The sequence below is a fragment of the Catharus ustulatus genome, chromosome 9 (assembly GCF_009819885.2).
Source record: "Catharus ustulatus isolate bCatUst1 chromosome 9, bCatUst1.pri.v2, whole genome shotgun sequence".
Taxonomy (NCBI): Eukaryota; Metazoa; Chordata; class Aves; order Passeriformes; family Turdidae; genus Catharus; species Catharus ustulatus.
Genome location: NC_046229.1, coordinates 29,282,917 through 29,301,201, shown reverse-complemented (window position 1 = coordinate 29,301,201; position 18,285 = coordinate 29,282,917). Strand labels below are relative to the sequence as shown.

Genomic DNA, 18,285 nt, shown 5'->3' with positions numbered 1-18,285 from the left:
TGTGTCAGCTCCCTTCAATAAATGCTGCTTTTCCTTTGTGTCCCCAGCTCCCATGGAAGTCCTTAACAAGCATTATAGAATATTACTATATGTGGAAAACTACAGACAGATATGTTCAGCAGGTAAGAGTCAGAATCACCTCTTTCATTCTAACAGAAGTTGTTTTTCTTGTTTGTGAAACCAAACTTTGTTTCTCTGTTCTCCCTCTTGGGGTTCAGCCTTTCCAATGGGTGAGTTCTGATCAGAGCAATCTCCTGTGCCTAAACTCACCAGCCCTTTTGTAGATACAAAGAGCATTGGCAGGAGTGCATTCTTTTCGTGTTTGCTGCTACCCAGTATGCTCAGAGCTTTCTAATGTCTGGTTTGGAATTCAGCAGAGGAAGGAAGGCAGGGCAGTTGTTTTCTGAGTGTGGAGTTGGAGGTCAGAGTTGCCTTCAGTGACTTTTTGGGGGGGCAGTTTCTGTACAAGAGACCCCCACACTGACTCCCCACCACTGCCTGCCTGTGACTCGATGGCAGCTGCATGAGACTGCCCCATGTCAGCTCTGTGGGTGAAGTGTTTACCTGGGAAGTGTCACTGCCTCAAAGTGCCAGACTCCTTACACTTGAGAATCAGCTCTGTGTAATGTTTACAATCCTTTTTATCTCTGCTTGTTTAAATACAAAGGCTGGCTGGTCCCTGAAATAATGCAAGCAGCATGCACAGTCTTGCAGAGTATCAGTTGCTGAAAACGACTTACAGTATTCAACAGGAAAACTAAGTAAAAGAAGGGAGAAATTTAGAATGGATTTTTGTTATAATTATCAGTCCTAAGCTGAGGCATCTTTTGAAGTATTAGAAAAAGTGAAATGGTGACAAAGTCTTGCCTGAACTTGTTTCCTTGGATGCCTGAGGCACTGACCAATGTTTGCCATGAACTGTAATGTGATTTTTGCCATTTTCTTTCTGGTCGAAATTAGAGGCACCCTCATGACAAATGAGAACTTTTTTGCATCAGTTATATTTTACTTCTAATAAAAATATCAGTGGCATCCTCATTCCACTATTTCCCCAAGTTCATTCTCTGACTGAATCTCCTCCTTCCAGTTAGGAAATGGGTGGTAGGAGCATGTGATGGTGATGGAAGCTGACATGGTGGGGAAGAATAATGCTCATGCTTTTTCCTTCCTCACTGCTTTCTCCACTTTCCTAAAGTTTGTTTTTACATAGGCCAAGTTGCAGAGGAGATAATTATATGAAGACTTTAATTACAGTAATTTCACGACTATAAGGCGCACCCTTTTGACTAAAATTTTCCCTCGAACCCGGAAGTGCGCCTTATAGTCCGGTGCGCCTTATCTGATGTACAAAGCGGCGAAATTTGCCAAACCGGAAGTGTGAGCTGAGAGCCGTGGGGGGAGCCGGAAGTGCCACTGCAGCCGGCTGGGGGCGGGCCCGGAGGCCCGCGACACTGCCCCTGCCGGGTGGAGGCGGGCCAGGGGGCCCGAGGCACCGCCCCTCTCCGGTCCAGGCAGTCCTGGGGCCTCATGGCTGCCGGGTGAATGTGGGCTAGGGGGGCCGCGGCACCCGCCTTCCCGGGTCCAGGCAGTCTCGGGAGCCCATGGCTGCCAGGTGAATGTGGGCAAGGGGGGCCGCGGCACCCCATTCCCGGGTGGAAGCAGTCCCAGGAGCCCATGGCTGCCGGGTGAATGAGGGCAAGGGGGGCCGCGGCACCCCCCTTCCCGGGTGGAAGTAGTCCCGGGAGCCCACGGCTGCCGGGTGAATGTGGGCAAGGGGGGCCGCGGCACCCACCTTCCCGGGTCCAGGCAGTCCCGGGAGCCCACGGCTGCCAGGTGAATGTGGGCAAGGGGGGCCGCAGCACCCGCCTTCCCGGGTCCAGGCAGTCCCGGGAGCCCATGGCTGCCAGGTGAATGTGGGCAAGGGGGGCCGCGGCACCCGCCTTCCCGGGTCCAGGCAGTCCCAGGAGCCCATGGCTGCCGGGTGAATGTGGGCAAGGGGGGCCGCGGCACCCCCCTTCCCAGGTGGAAGTAGTCCCGGGAGCCCACGGCTGCCGGGTGAATGTGGGCAAGGGGGGCCGCGGCACCCCCCTTCCCAGGTGGAAGTAGTCCCGGGAGCCCACGGCTGCCAGATGAAGGTGGGCTAGGGGCCCTGCGGCACCCCTGCTCCTGGGTCCAGGCAGTCCTGGGGAGCCATGGCTGCCGCGTGAATGTGGGCTAGGAGGGCCACGGCAACCCCGCTCCTGGCTCCAGGCAGCCGCGGGAGCCCATGGCTGCCGGATGAAGGCAGGCTAGGGGGCCGGCAGCAGCCCCGTTCCTGGGTCCAGGCAGTCCTGGGGAGCCATGGCTGCCGCGTGAATGCGGGCTAGGGGGGCCGTGGCACCCCCCTTCTCAGGTGGAAGCAGTCCTGGGGGCCCATGGCTGCCGGGTCCAGGGTGGCTCGGTGGCTCGCGGCACCGCCCCTACCGGGTGGAGGCGGGCCCAGGGGCCAATGGCTGCCGGGTGGAGGCGGGGCCTCGGCCAGCAACCCCACGGGGTGAGCTGGGGGCGGGGCCTCACTGCAAAAAAAAAAGTGCGCCTTATAGACCGGTGCGCCTTATCTGATCTACAAAGTTGCAAATTTTGCCGAATCCGGGGGGGTGCGCCTTATAGTCCGGTGCGCCTTATAGTTGTGAAATTACTGTGTTTGTTCTTGCAGCAGTTAAAAACCACAACAAATCTACAGTTTCTGATACTGGTTTGTTCTGTTCCTGTGCCCTGGGTTTTGTCTCATGCTGTACCTTACATGTGCTGCCCAGGAGTTTCCAGGCAGTGGGATTTTGGCAAAACTTCCAATGAGAGCCTCTGCACTTAGGAGACAACAGAAGCTGAACAGGTAGAAGTTGCAGTGCAGAGATGCCACATCAATTAGGTCTGAACTGAGCTGAAAACCTCATCTCAAATTCCCAGCTTGTACAAGCAAATAATGCCATGAAACATTAATAAAAGGCTTGAGAGAGCTATCTGTATGTAACCACAAAGAGAAAGCATAGGAAGTTGTAGTTCAAATAATGGTGTATTATATTTATATTTTACTTGATGAGTGCAGTGTCTTTGACAAAGTACATCTGTTGCCATTTTTTCCATCTGTTTCTTCATAGTGTTTGTTCTATGCAGACTCTTCCCTTGGTCTAATACCACAAAACGATTCTGAGGTTGGCAGCATTTTTGTAAAAGATATCATAAGTATCCCGAGTAAGGATATGCAAAGTGTGTACCTCAAATTTTTGCACTTCCACTTCCCTCTTTCCAAGAACATGATTAAATTATATTCCAAGTCTGTATGTTACAGGGTTTAATAAAGGTATTAATAACTTGCTTATGCTTGTAAAATCTTTGGCTGAATAAAGATCTAAAGTGCATTTAAATTGTCTGTTTCTGTGAGTTACAAAACACAAGAATGAAGATTTGTGTCACCAGCCAGTTGCCTACTTGGATAAAGAAGCAAGAGTTAGCTGGGAGCTGTTCACTTCCTTCTGGATTTCTGTATTTCCCTTGATGCTTTCTTGGCGTGAGAAAACACTACCTTAATACTGAATCACAATCTCTGTTTCTTACCATTGAGGAAGGGGCATTTTGAGTTGCCTTTGACAGAAGTTCTGAGAGGTGAACAGTAACTTGTACTCAGGCTCCGTGCAGCACTTCCTTGTCTTGTGAGCAGGACACTGAGATGGAGATGGGTGCAAATTGGCTTCTCTTGGAGCATGCACTTGGATCAATTACTGCATAATTTTTATTTGGCTTTAGCTATACCATGCTTTTGAAGATGACCAGCATCAGTAGGAGTTCAGTCATCCCAAGAAGGACTGACCCTCCCAGAGCAGAGCTACTAGAAGGACTAATTCAACCACAGTGTCAACACAGAATTGTGGTTTAGTCAGGTCCTGAATGCTGTCCACAGTGATCACAAAAGCTGTCCTGTCAGTGACAGCCTTTCAGAGCTGTCATGAACAAAGTCAGGGTGATGCAAATCAGTATCCTGGGTCTCCTTTGAACGGGTTCTTTTCCTGGGACAGATTTTCTGTGTCACTACACAGGAGTGTCTGTTTCTGATTAAGGAAGGTTTGAAATGGCTTTGATAGCTGTTTGTTGGCTTCTCCCAGTGATTTGGGAGCTCTGAGGGTTGATGTGGTGTTTGGCTGTGCCTACATTTTCATTTGGTTAGAGGTTGAGTTCTTACACAGTTGTGCATTCCAGGGTGATTTTTTTTAAGACTGAATGTTTCTACTGTTGTACTTATCATTAGGAGAAGTCCTGAAAACTTCAAAACATTAAACTTTCCATAGGTTGAGACAAGCTTGGGACATGGCAGTGGCAGAATACTGTTTGAACTAGTCACATTCTTTCTGAGAATTAGAGGCTTTAATTTACTTTTTCAATTTTTATTTGTTTCTGAGGAGCAGGTAACTTCAAGGGGAAGATCAAATGCTATAAATTTCTACTGTTCTGGTTTTGTTTTTTTTGTGGAAGTGGCATTAGAGAAGTATAGGAGGAATAGACAGAGGAAGTTGGTTTTGAGGTCTGCATGGTGAGAACATGGAAATGCCCTTAGATTTGACTCCATGAGGTTGAGATCTCTGGGTCAGTCTCGAATGCACGTAGAAAATATCTTTCTGAAGGGGTGCAAGCCTGCTTTGTACCTAGCCCAGAGCTGTGAGTGATGTCTTAATGTACCAGCCTTCATAAAGTCCTATGTGCTGAAGTGTAGAAATAACACCAATGAAAGGTTTTTCCACGTTTATGGGATGTTTTATCCCCAAACACCTCCTGTTAAACCTATGGTAATATGGAACTCAGTCACTTTCTTGCCAAAACTGCCAGAGGCCATAGGTACAATCCATCCATTCTGAGATGTGTTGCTGGAGCACAAGCAGCTGGGAGCATTTCTCCCAAATGCATCACAGACTAATTCCCTCTTCTGTCCCACCTCCCTGACCTCTGTTGTATGTTCAACACTCATAGGCTCAGAGGTTTGAAAAAAAAAAATAAACAGTATGAAAATTCTCCTCTGAAGCCAGAAGGTGTAATTTGTCTTTCCTATCATAAACTAATAAAGGCTTAATATTTGAGAATGTCTGAGGCATCCCTCTGCTGTTCACCAACCCAACTCTTGTGTATACTGAAATATCCGCAGTGTTCCTGGATTACTTCTGTTATTTCTTCTTTATAAATGTTCACTCTTTAGGAAATGACCACAAACATTTGCCCTGACATGTCACCTATTATAAAACTCTTTCAGGCTCAGTGGATAGGATGTCAAATCTGGGAGAGGATATATAAAGGACAGATGTTTGCACCAACTTGAATCTACAGTGCTTAGTACTTTAATCCCTTGGTCCCTTGTGGGATAGACAAGTTGGTAATATTTTCCTTTTATAGATGAGGAAAATATGATGAGGTAAATAAGAGGATATACTTAAGATCTGTGTATATAAATAACTCAGAAAAAGATTTTTTTTCCTAGGCCAAACTGCTAGAAAAAGTTATAAATGTTCTTAGTCTTTCTTGGAGGTGAGGACATTCGTAACTACATCAGACAGCATTAAGAATTTATAGCATAAATATGCTTCAGGCACAGATCAATTAATAACTGGCAAAGGACCTAGCAAAGCACTCTCTCAGAGAAGGGATTATTCTGAAATTGTGCACAACAACATTTCAGGCACCTTTTTTGGTACCTTCTGGGATCAGTCACTGTCAGGAAATGGGAAACTCATCATTATCTGGTCTATCTATTGCCTACAGGTACTTAGTGCAAAGCCTCTTCTTCCCCAGGACATTGTGGTACCTTCTGGAAACCCTGGATTTTCCTGGTGTGCTGTTTGTACTTAGGGGTATATGCCCTTTGTGTGTGCTGTGCTGCTCCCCAGGCAGCTGTAGGAGAGGAAGGAGTTGTGAGGTCCAGGTGACTTATGGCACTTGTTAGCACATGGTCATGCTCCATGGTCACCAGTCACAGAGGAAATCTGTGGGGTGAGGTTAACATTCATCAACTGTTTACTAAAATACTGCTTAATGCCCTAAATTAGCCTAAATGGCTTTATGTTGTGCACTGGAGAATATTGCAGTTGCTGATAATGCTTTGTGTTTGGATGAAGCTCTTGCATTCATACATTTCCAAAACTGTCATAACATAATGATGCCAGATAGTCCCCTTGGGAGATGGTGTCAAGAAAACTGCAGCTTTTTCCTCTCATAATCTAGAAATTTAAAAAGCACTATAGTTCTCAACCAGTGTAAGTTGCCTGAATTTCCTGTCTCAAGGAAATTGGATTCTGGTACTGGTCATCAAGCAATGTTTTAAGCTGTTTGTCAGTGTTGGATTTCCATGTATTTCCTGGGGGACTGTGAGCTCTGGAGCTGTTCATCTGCTGATGTAAGTTCCTGTGGCAGTCTGTGCCTGGAGCATGAAGTCCTCTTTTCCAGCTGAGGCTGTGTGTGGAACAGGCTCCAGTTCTGAGCTGAAGGGCACCTGAGCATGCATTTTGTTAAAGGATAATTTTTCTGTGTAGTGTCTCTCTGGAAGGTGGAAGAGGATTTGAGATGCTGTTTGGACAACCATTGTAACAGCACTTCTTTGGGTGCTTTTGTTTCTTACATCAAGATGCTCAGTTAGGGTGGTTTGGAAATGTCCAGTCTGAACATGTAGATCATATTCAGGAGAACCTCTTCAGTTCCATCACTGATGGGCAGCAAGATGTGTTATTGATTGCTGCACATCTGTAGGGCTGACAAGGATTGTCTCCACCAGGTTTTGGTTTGGGTTCTCCTGAGGCCAGTTTTCAGGCAGCAGTTCTTGTCCTAGGTGAAGTTTAACAGAAGCAATCTGGCAAAGTGACCCTTGCTAGCAGAAAGCATTCAGCCAGGAGTGCAGCTCTCTGTAGGTGTAGCCATCAGGATATCTTTCAGAGGTTCTGTTTTCTCATTCCTTGCTCTCTTGTCTGACAATTTCATTCTTTGATTCTGAAGATAGGTTGACTGTTATTTGCAGGAAAAGGGAAGAGGGGAATTCTTTAGGAGTCCAGAGAGCTTTGGTGAGGAACTGTCAGTGTCATGTAGAAAATTATTGTTTAAAACTGTTCTGATAAAAGCTTTATGCTTACAGGAAACGTTTTCTTTGTTGTTTCTGTGTGTGTCTATGGTGTCTCTGTAAAAACAATTTTTATGTTTGTCCAGCTCCTCAGTGACACACTCTTCAATTTTATTATGTTTTCTGGTGCTTCCTGCTTCTATGAAGATACTGACTTCAGCTTTACAATTATTTTCCTAGACTGTGCCTTGAGGCTACTGCATAGAAAATGTTAAGCTAACCTGTTTGTCTGGAGTATCCCCATGCTGCTGATTTGTCTGGAAAACATTGTCACAGCTTTATGCAGACAGCTGGAAGCAGCTTTGAGCAGAGGTTGAACTAGAGACCTCCAGAGGTTCACCCTAAATGTAATAAAGAGAAAACTTGAATCTCAGAGTGTTGCTGTTTAAGTGGTGAAGGTTTTGAGTTCTAAAAGGAGTTATTTGCCACCTTAATGTCTAAAGAAAAATATCCCATGTCACTGAGCCTTCAGAGGTTTAGGGCTATCAACACAAAAGTCTTACTTGAAACTTGGAATTGGTGCAGCTGTTGAGGATCTGTGATGGGGAGGTTGCATTGCTGTATCTTTTATTGTCCAATTGGTGAATGTTATCATGGAGAATTGGCAGTGACATGTCAGGCTTTCTTCTGCAGGGGAAATAAAAACTTGTAAAAAAGGAATATGAGTTGAAGTGAATGAGAATGAAAAGTTTGTCCTCATTTATAGTAGCTTGGCATCTCTGACATTTTTGAAAAGCTACTTATTCATGTGATGCCCAGAGTTTTCTTCAGTGAACATTGTCTTGTTGGAAGAAGATTTAGTGGTAGCTGCTCAGTAAATATCTGCTGGAGTCCTTATAGGTTTACTACTTGACTCAGGTAAGACAGCTCTTATTTTCTTTTTGTTTTAACTGTTATCTTTTTTTTTTTTTTTCTTTTCAAAGAAACGATTGAAAGCAGCAGAAGCAGAAAGCAAGCTAAAACAAGTGTACATACCCAACTAGTAAGTACCTCTTGTTTTGTTTTCTATCTCATTGTAGAGGGACTGGTGTAGCCTTTTCCATGTCCTAACAATATTATTATTTCCTGGTTAGGATGTTGTGCTGTCATGTTGCTCATTTCCTGCATCCTCTGTAATGTTCCCATCCTTAAGTGACTGTTACTTATCTTCTAATTTTTTGTATTTTTGTATGGGCTGGGAGTTGGGGACTGGCTGACTGGTAGCATGGTTGTGAACAAAAGGGTAGCTAACTAACTGCTCAATAATCTCTGTTTTTCCTAATTTTTCTCAGCAGTGGATCACCAATACATGTTTGCATCCTATATATTATTATGTATTAAAAATAATGTATAATTATTTATAGGCTTACATATATTTTGAAACAAAATTATTGGTAAAATGTGGTTTCTGTTGCATTTCCTCTGCATAGCCTAGTCAATAGTTCTTTTGATGCAGAACTTCTAGTCTACCCTTTACTTTCACTTTTCAACTTTCACTCCCAGATATGTACCCCTGTGTATTATCCCCAATAACTCCTTTGCTCTTTTATGCTGTCTCCTTTTAAATATTTATGAACTTCTACCATCTGCTCTGTTACTTTAGATAAAACTAATTTCTATGTATTTGGCTTGCAAGACAGCCCCTCATTTCTTCTGAAAATAGAGGTTCCATGATTATATGTCAATACCTCTCAGGTGAATTTACTAAAAATGAGGTGTAATATTCAGAGTGAAGCCAAATGGATTTCTTGTCACGCAATTTTTCACCAATATTGCTTTTTGTGGACTCTGGTACTCTGCAGGGGGACACTGGACATCAAATTAAACATGAATTCGCAATGTGATAAGCTCATAAAGCAAAAGGCAGTATAATTTAGACTGCAGATGCAAAAGGATATTGCAGATGAGAGAGCCTGGCAGTCCTGCTGTTCTCTTGGATTCTAATGTGTGGAGGGAGGGTTTTGTGTTTGGAAGGTTGTGGTGCTCATTTGATAATGGCTGCCTGGAGTGGCATCTTATCCCTCAGCAAGGTAATTCTTGTTCCTGCCTAGAGAACACATAATCAAACCAGCAACTTCCCTCTCTGCTTCAGGAAAAGACCTGCCTCTGCCCACGTGCCTGCTCTTCTTGTCTCTGGCTTTGATTTCCAGTCATGGCTCATTTTATGAGTGTTGTACCTTAACTTACATGTTATTTAATTGATAAAATGGGGGCTACATTTTCCTCCTCCTTCGATATCCTTTCATGTGTATCAGGAAAAGTAGCAATTACATGACTTACTTAATCCCACATGAATGCTTCTGCTGTTTCCTTGCTATTAATACCTCTAAAGGTGGCAGCAATTAAATATTTCTGAGCTTTTTGGATTACTTCTACACAAGCTTGAGTACAAGGCCTGGCATATAGGGACTGTATGGCATCTACATTATCTTGTGACCTAGAAGATTATATTCTTGGCTTAGGTGTAGGGATCTAAATATCAATGTTATTGATTTGTCCTTATCATGTTACTGAGCCCATTCCTGTTTCTAGGCTTGAGCCATAATGATCCACTTGTCACCTCAGAAATAAATTACTTGATGTAGGCTGTCACAAGACCTATGCAGAAGCCTATCAGCTGATTGACTGAAACCCATTTTATCAGTAACTGGTGTAAAATTGTTGGCAGTGAGAGACCCTGGAGGATACCAGGCTCAAACAATTTTATCTTTTTTTCACTCTGGCTGTCTTCCATTGATAGGGCTCTTGTTTGTTTCTCTGCTGGTAAATAAGAAAAGCTAGCAGAGAGGAGGAAGATAATAAGAAAAAGAATAGAAGCTGTCTTCAAATGTTGCATACATGTTACACAGTGAAAAATAACAGCTCTGTGTAAAAGCTTTAGAGTTGATATTTTTTAAATTCAGGCTGTGCCCCAAATTTATTAGTGCAGGTAACTGAAGCATGGGGGATCATACAGGTAAATGATGTGAGGTTATCAAGTCCTACCAATGTCTTAGAAAACCACTTCTGACCCACACTGAATGAACATTTCTGTACCTCTTCCAAGAATAACCCTGGTTTTGGGGCAGACATTTATAGTTGATTTGACAGAACCTGATGTTTATAAATATGGCTTTGCCTTTGGTTAAAAAGCACTAATGTGCTTTCCTGGTGAAAGGAAAAAGTGTAAAATCAGTTAAACTCAGGAAATACTGAAAAACAAATGTTTCAGTTGTTTTCTGTAGCACTCTCTCTGTCTGTGGGAGTGGTGTTGAAGCAGCAGCAGAAGTCTGAATGCACAAAGAGATTCCACATTCTTACATTCCTCATCCTGCCATCCTCCAAAGTGAGTGCAGTGCTTGGAAACCTTAATGCAGGTGTGGTCTCAGACTCTTTCTCCTTCTAGTGTGTACCCAAACACACCCTTCAGGTTGTTGTGGAAGTTGTACTCTGGTTTTTCTGATCTTCAGGCATCATATGTACCATCTTCTTTTTGATGAAGATCTGGTTGTGTAGCTTGTGCTTTTTGGGATTAGGACATCTGCAGTTGTGAAGGCTGAGACATCCAGTTTTGTGTGGCTTTTCTCTCATTTACTTTGATCTAAGTGGTACCAGAAGGGCTAAGAACAGAAAGGGAAGAATGAACTGCTCCACACAGTTTCCAGTCTTCAAAATGTACTGGTTAAAAATGTAACTTTTAACTCTACATCTGTATGTGTTAATGAATACATTCTATTTACAGTATTTTATCTGAGAATCTCAAAGCACTTTGACAAAAAGCTGCAAATGCAGCCTCTCAAAGGCTGTGAAGCAGGGAAATACTGTGCCCCTTTTGTGAATCCAACAGGGAAACTGGAGGAATAGGTCAAAGCTTTGGATCACTACAAGGGGCAGCTGCTTAACAAGCTGGAGATAATTCCTTTGTCTGTTTCTTGATTGTCCTCTGCTTGAGGAGCAAGAAAAACCATTTTTCTTCCCTGTTTCATTGTGCAGAGGTCCATGGCAACATGGAAAACTTGAAAGGTGTAATGCTGATTTTCCCTCTATAGCTGTGCTAGTTAAAATGGCAATCTCCCACATTTTGTTGGAGGAAGCTGCTCCTATTCAGAAAGCATTGTTTAATGGTGTCATTAGGCCTGTTCTTAGAAGTGGGTATTTACAGGAGCTTGGAGAGCTGTGAGGAAAGCTTACCTCTGTTGCCTGGATCCAGACACTTCCATTAGATACCTAGAAGTAAATGGCACCAATGTGCCTTACAAAGGATTTTCAATTGTTTTTATTTCTGAGCTTTATTTCTTAATTGTTCTGTTGCATCCAGCACACATGGGTTCTTCAATAACAGAAAACACACGTGGTATTAAGTTTGTAATTATTTCTAACAACAAAAATTTCATCACTATGCTGTGGGTCAAATGCTGTCTACTCATCTGCTGAAGGGATATCAGTCTTCTGTGGGAGTCAGGATTATCTTCAGGTTGGGCTTTTTTGTGCAGGGGCTTCAGTCCATGTTGACAGGCTTCTCTTGCATGTGCTTTATTGCCTCCATCTCTTCCCTTGAGACGTTTCTGAAGAATACAGCCCAGAAATCTGCACTTCATGGCCCTGTTCTGGCTTAGCTGACTGCTCCTTCACAACTGAAACCCTTTCAAGAGACTTCTATTCCTGACAGCAGAACTGGAAATAACACTTTGCCACACCATCAGTATTCCACTACCTTATTTACATCTTTAGCTTTAGCTTCATTAATTGCTTAATGATTCATCCAGTTACTCATCCAATTCTCTTGTTAATAGCTATGGCAGGCTTTGGTGATATCAAACAAGTTTAATTAACATATCATCAACAATTAAGAGCTTTTTGCTTCACATATGATGAAAACATCATCTGCCTGAATTTTATTGTTACTGCTACTGAGAAACTTGACATAGCTTTGGAGCAGGACACACTCTGGTGCTTGCTGCAGCTTTATTAATTGTAGTGCTGCAGAATCCTGGAGTTTAGCACAACTACAGTGTTAGTCCTTCTGATCAGCATGGTTTGGTGATCAGCTTTCACCAGTATGTGTTTAAATATAAGCTTGATAAGGGTTTTAGAGTGTATAATGGAGTCAGGCCATCATCCTCCTTTCTCATCCAAGTTCTTTGGATGTGCTTTGTTGGGCTTTAGTGATGGATTTCAGACTATTTTGCTATATTTTTTGAGCATAAATCTAAGGTGAAGAAGGGAAGCAACAGGCTTGTTGAAGCATAAGCCTTAATTTCCTTTGCTTCAGTCTCTTTGTGTGTGCAGCAACGCTGCTTGTAGCAGTGTGCATCTGTGAGGGCTGTTTGTTTTGCAGCACTGGGGCAATGTTTGCACTTGGAGTTTGCTGGTGAATCATTGGCAGGAGTTCTTTTGCAGCAGGTTACTATAGTGATGTCCTGGAGCAGAGGAGCGTGAATGTTCCCTCTTTCAGCTGCCCCTTTGTCAGAGGGCCTGTGGATCTCCTGCCATCTGTGGGGTCAGAATTTGGTGCCTTTCTGATAAGCACCCTGAAACACTTCAATCTTTGTAGGAGCTGGGCAAATTTGTAAGCAGAATGAGATGAAAACTTATTCAGGCTTGTGAATTAATCTAAATGGGTTTTTTTTCCTATCTCCTCTGCTGCTTTTGAGCCATGTATGTGATGCTCAGTGCACTACAAGAACAAACTACTTAAGAGTGTTCCTGGGCCACTTGGCCTCCTGAGTTTTCTCTGCTGCAGAAAGGCTCTGAATTTTACAATGAGAATGCTATCAGGAGTTTTTCCTGGACTGGAGCAAACGTACTCTTGCCTCCTTATGCAACCTGTGTGTGGTTCCTGTAGATCATTCACAGCAGAACCTCTTTTATTTCTGTCAAAATGGAGCTTTACTGAGCTCTGTATCTCAGGATCTGATTGGACATTTGCAGATAAGAAGGATGTTTTCTGGCTTCCAGGGCAGCATCAGCTTTCCAGTTGTCTTCAGAGTTATGTCACTTGGAACTCCTTTGTTTTCAGGGATCATTGCTGAGAACATGAAACCTGATGCTGTTGCCCCATTAGAAAGAAATTAATTTGGCCCTATTCCCACAATGCTGTTTTTGTAGCATTAGCCTGGGTGAAACACAGCAAGTATTCTGAAATAGCTATGACTCCTGTGTTAGTGTCCAACAGATGTGTGAGAAAGGGGGGTTACAGGAAGCCATTTTAAGATATTTCTGCTTCCAAATCCTGAGTTTAGTTTAAAAGGAATATGCCCTTCAGTCTTCAGGTTAGAGAATACAAAGGAGTGTAACCAGCATTGCAGTTCAGGCTTACGTTCAGCAGTTGGCTCCAAAGCCTGCCTGCTCTGTTGGCTCTACAATGTGAACTTCTAACAGAACCCCAGAGTCTTTGCATGTTTGATAAACTCCTTGTGTGCTCTAGTGTGAAACTTGGTGTGTGACTTCTTCCACCTCCCTCCATTCCCCAGAAGTCCTGGCCCTGCAGTAGCAATATTGTCCTCTCCTCCTTCCCTCCCATGCCAGAGACTTTTTGAAGGCCTCATTTTCCCCCTCAGACACTTCTTCCTCTGCAGAGATTCTGTGCTATTCCATTCTGCTTTCCATGCCAAGGTTTTGTTGGTCTTCCATTCTCAGCTCCCACCAGCAGCTTTTGTTTTAGCTCTTGGCTTTTCCTGAGCCATCTTTTTGAAGAGGATGCAGGGATGAGCTGAGGTGACCCAGCTGTTTGTTGCATGTTGGGTGTACTTGTGGGAATTGGGGCCACCTGATGGAAACCCTTGCAGTGAGACAACATGGAGATATTTGTGACTGCAGTCCAGGGTTATATTTCCCTGAATAAAGCAGTTGTTGCTCTCTCTCTCTCTCTGCCTACTGCTCTTGCTCCAGCCCCCAGCCTTCTTTTTGGAGATTTAAGTAAAATATCTCCCATGCTGAGGACTTGTGAGATCTGTTTTTGCTTAGACTCGCATGCCTGGGATCGTGAATAAGATACCTACCTGGCTTGATTTGTGTTTTTTTAAAAGGTTTTGAAGCCTGGTAAATGGCATCCAACTATTATTATAGTTATTTTCATTATCAATATTTTTAAAGTATAATTTGAGACAGTGTGTTCATAGAAGTCAGATTGCTGGTTCTGGAAGACACATGCTGAATGAAATCTGAGTCTTCAAATGTTCTGGGCCATACTTTCAAAAGCCAAATAAAAAATGGCATGCCTCAATTAACCCTTGTCCTTCTTTGTGCTTTGTGTCTTCAGTAACAAGCCAAACCCCAACCAGATCAATGTAAATAATGTCAAACCAGGAGTGGTCAATGGTACTGGAGTCCAGGCACAGAACGCGGGAGCAGGACGGGCCTGTGAGAGCTGTTACAGTAAGTGCCAGAAGGGCAGCTGAGATGGAAATGTTCAATAAAAACTGTCTTGTGCTGGGGGTGGGGCAGAACTGGAAATAGCAGCATTCAAGCAAAGTTTTTTTTGAGGTTGTTTTTGTTTAGTGTTTTTGTCTTGTTTCTGAACTACTGGTGTTGCATTTGTGAATAGAATTATGAAGTACTGACGGGGGAGTTAGTAAATGTTCTACATAATTGCAGGCAACTATTGAGTGAATATTTAAATCACCAACGTGTGAATTAGACAATTTTTTTCATCATTTTTTAGTAGATTTTAAAATGTGTGACACCACTGTATTTGATCTGCTGCCTGGTATTAATATACTGACTTCTAATGATTGTGCTCCTTAATGGGGAGCCTTTAGAGATGCTGGAACATAGGACTGTATGAGAAGTCAAGTCACAGACTCTGTACATTTTTCAGTTGTAAAATTAATATATGGGAAGTTCCCGAAGACAATCTTTGCTGTTTGCCATGTTCTGCAGAATTTCTCTTGCAAAAAAAGAACCTTCAGTTCCACTGGCAGAAAATCTTCCCATCCTAATCATTGTTTCTTTCTGTTCACATTTTAAAAGGGATGTAGATTAATTAATATAATCAGTTCTGCTGAAATCACAAGTATGTTTAGCAGTGGTGATGACAGTGAAGCCATCATCAGTTGTTAAGGTCTGTGTTTGTGGGGGGGGTGTGTTTTCTTTTGTGCTGCTTCTAAAGAGAATAAGATCTGAAAAGTGATCCTGTGTAAGGATATATATAATTTCCACCTTTGTTATCTCTAGCCACCCAGTCTTACCAGTGGTATTCTTGGGGTCCCCCTAACATGCAGTGTCGCCTCTGTGCATCCTGTTGGACCTACTGGAAGAAATACGGTGGCTTGAAAATGCCAACACGGTTAGATGGGGAGAGGCCCGGACCAAACCGCAATAATTTGGTGGGTATCCAGCAAGGCAGACTGCCTGGCAAGCTGAGTGTCATGCTACCTAACTGCCTGCTCACTGTTCTTAAATATTTAACCACCAAAAGAATGCCTCCAGCCTTCATTGTTGTCCTTGGGTTTGGTATTTCATGTCAAGCAGAAGTTGGCGCATTAACTTTGGCTGGAAGTAATTTGTTGCCAAGTACTGCCCTGAGAAAAAAAAACCCCATCGTTTGTTTAGCAAACCAGCCTTCAAATGCATGAAATGGCTTAGTGGAGATGAGAGAAACTGAAATGCCAGCCAGTGTTTCTGGTATTTGGTTTCCATGTTTTTTGCTGTAGGGGGAAGAGCACTGTTTTTTTCTCTCCAAAAGAATTAATTATTTCCTGAAACCTATTTACTCTCCCCAGGCATATTCAGAATTAGATATACCTCAAATAGCTAGTGGCTTTTTAGAGAAGATCCTTTATCTTTTTTTTTTCTACCTTAATCCTATTTTTTTAATAATCCTCCTTTTTTTTTGATAGGTCTGAGTAAGCATTGTATGAGCAGTTTCTGTTTCATTTTTGCGCTCTTATTCAAAAACCAAAATTCTTGGATTTTTTTCTGAATTTGATGTAAATTTAATCTGGAAGCATTAGACATTAAGCTGACTGGAAAAAGTAACTGTATCACATGGCTAGAAGGACAGCACACACTGAACTTTTATCTCAGGGTAATTTCTTTCCTCCCTTCTATTCTTTGCTGTCATTCCCTTTCCATTTCTTTTGTTTAACCTTTATCCTTTCCAGGCTTCTCTTTGCCCTCTGAAGCCTCCTAATTGCTGAGATAACTGCCTTATACCTCTTGTGTGTGAATTAGAAGTACATAGTCAGAGAAGGGAAAGCTTTGTTCTCCCCAGCCTGAAATTTCTTCCTGTTTTCCAGCTGTGGGTGGGTCTGAGGTAACAAGATACTACTTGCATTATTCCATTGGTTGACTTAGTTGCTTTTCATAAAGAAGATGACTGCTTTGGTTCTCAGTAGCTGATAAATATCTTCCAGTAGTATTCTTTAGGATATGCAATGAGTATTTGACATCTGTGAGTACATTTGCTGAGTTAGAGTAAGAATTAAAACAAATTCTTGCAGCTTTGAGCCAAAGCCATTCCTGCATGCCACACATTTGCTTTGGAAAGTGAGTTTGTGGTGCATATTTTTGTCATGCAGCACTTCCTGATTTTCCTCTCCTTTTGACAAATGCCTTAGTATAAGGAGTTTGCATTGTACCTCCAGAGCAGCCCTAGGCACCCTAAACTGGAGAGTCTTTCTGTTGAGTCTGTATAAATCAGGTGATAGCACCAGGTCTGGCTTTTGGATCCCTACCGTAAAACTTGTCACAGCATAGAAATAAATGCTTCCCTGCCAAGTGAAAAGGTTTACCTTCATTTTATCCTTTAAGATACTTGGGGTAAGACTTGGGAAATGGGGAATAGCTGGGCTAAAGATATTTTCATCTCTAATACCATTTATGTTTTTATGTCTGAGAATCAGTAGTTGAAAGTGATTTTACATAACACTTTCTCTTCTTTAGAACCATACTTTCTAATAATCTTCAGAAACCATTTTCATTTTCCTTTCCCTTCAGAGTCCTCATGGTGTGCCAGTACGAAACAGTGGGAGTCCCAAGTTTGCTATGAAGACAAGACAAGCTTTCTATCTGCACACAACAAAACTGACCAGGATTGCCAGACGTTTGTGTCGAGATATCCTGCGCCCTTGGCACGCTGCAAGACACCCCTACCTGCCTATCAACAGTGCAGCAATCAAAGCAGAATGTGAGTGTGCTGCAGCTGCACCTCCTTGCCAAGGAGTCCTCTCAGACTCCTGTCCTGTAAAGTTTTGAATTGCAGCTTGCACCAGTGCAGCAATCAAAGCAGAATGTGAGTGCGCTGCAGCTGCACCTCCTTGCCAAGGAGTCCTCTCAGACTCCTGTCCTGTAAAGTTTGGAGTTGCAGCTTGCTGAGATGTTCTCTTGCACATAGCTAGTGCATTCACAAAATCTAGCTGTTCTTGCAGAGCCTTCTAACTTATGGTAGGCTGGGCAAAATAACTGTGAAAGTTATTTGTTTTCTTTTTGAGAGTATTTTGTTTTGGTAGTTGTTTGTTTTAAAACATTTGCATTTGCTGTTAAACGGAGCATTCTCTGAGTGTGTGTCCTGTTGCCAGGATCTGCTTGCCACCTGTAAAATTCCTTTTAAATGGCCAAGCTCTTTCAGGACACTGGAGTTAGTCACTTGGTTTTGCTATAATAGCTGAATGTCTTCACCCTCTAATTATTTTTCTGTGTTTTACAGGCACAGCACGTTTACCTGAGGCATCAGAAAACCCATTGCTATTAAAGCAAGTGGTTCGAAAGCCTTTAGAAGCAGTACTCCGGTATTTAGGTATTAAACATACCAAACCACCACATGTAAAACTCCCAAACACAGGAGACACCCTCCTAGCTACTCTGCTGACCATTTGGCTCTAGATTTATATGCTCATTCTGGAATAAAAACAAGCAAAAAACAAGGCACAAAAACGCCCACCCCACAAACAAAAGAAAACATTGTTAACTTGTCCTTTTTACTTTTCCTACTTCATTGACAGACCCAGTGTCTCTGCAATCCACTCTGGGGTCATAAAGCTGTATCAGAAACTTTTTCAGGTGAAGGGAGGGCTGTGTTTGCTGTGGCTTCTGATGTATATAGGTACAAGTGGCCATCTGCTAGTGGAGACTAACATCATGTTTTGGGAATATTTGATTATTCACTTCTGGTTTTGGGCTGTCTTGAGGTAATTTGTACACTTGGGTCTTCCAAGAAGCCTCTTGGGTTTAGGACAGCACTGTATTCCACAGCTTGTGAA

General features: G+C 42.9%; 1 protein-coding gene across 2 annotated transcripts in view; it reads left to right on the top strand.

Moving 5' to 3' along the window:
- Positions 1-18,285, top strand: part of MTA1 (metastasis associated 1) — a 75,939-nt gene that overhangs the window by 35,233 nt on the left and 22,421 nt on the right. For both annotated transcript variants that reach the window (XM_033067298.2, XM_033067296.2), the window contains exons 10-15: positions 48-122; positions 8,050-8,108; positions 14,346-14,461; positions 15,260-15,411; positions 17,024-17,213; positions 17,733-17,822. In XM_033067298.2, coding sequence (XP_032923189.1) covers positions 48-122; positions 8,050-8,108; positions 14,346-14,461; positions 15,260-15,411; positions 17,024-17,213; positions 17,733-17,822 — 682 coding nt within the window. The remainder of the gene's footprint in view (positions 1-47; positions 123-8,049; positions 8,109-14,345; positions 14,462-15,259; positions 15,412-17,023; positions 17,214-17,732; positions 17,823-18,285) is intronic.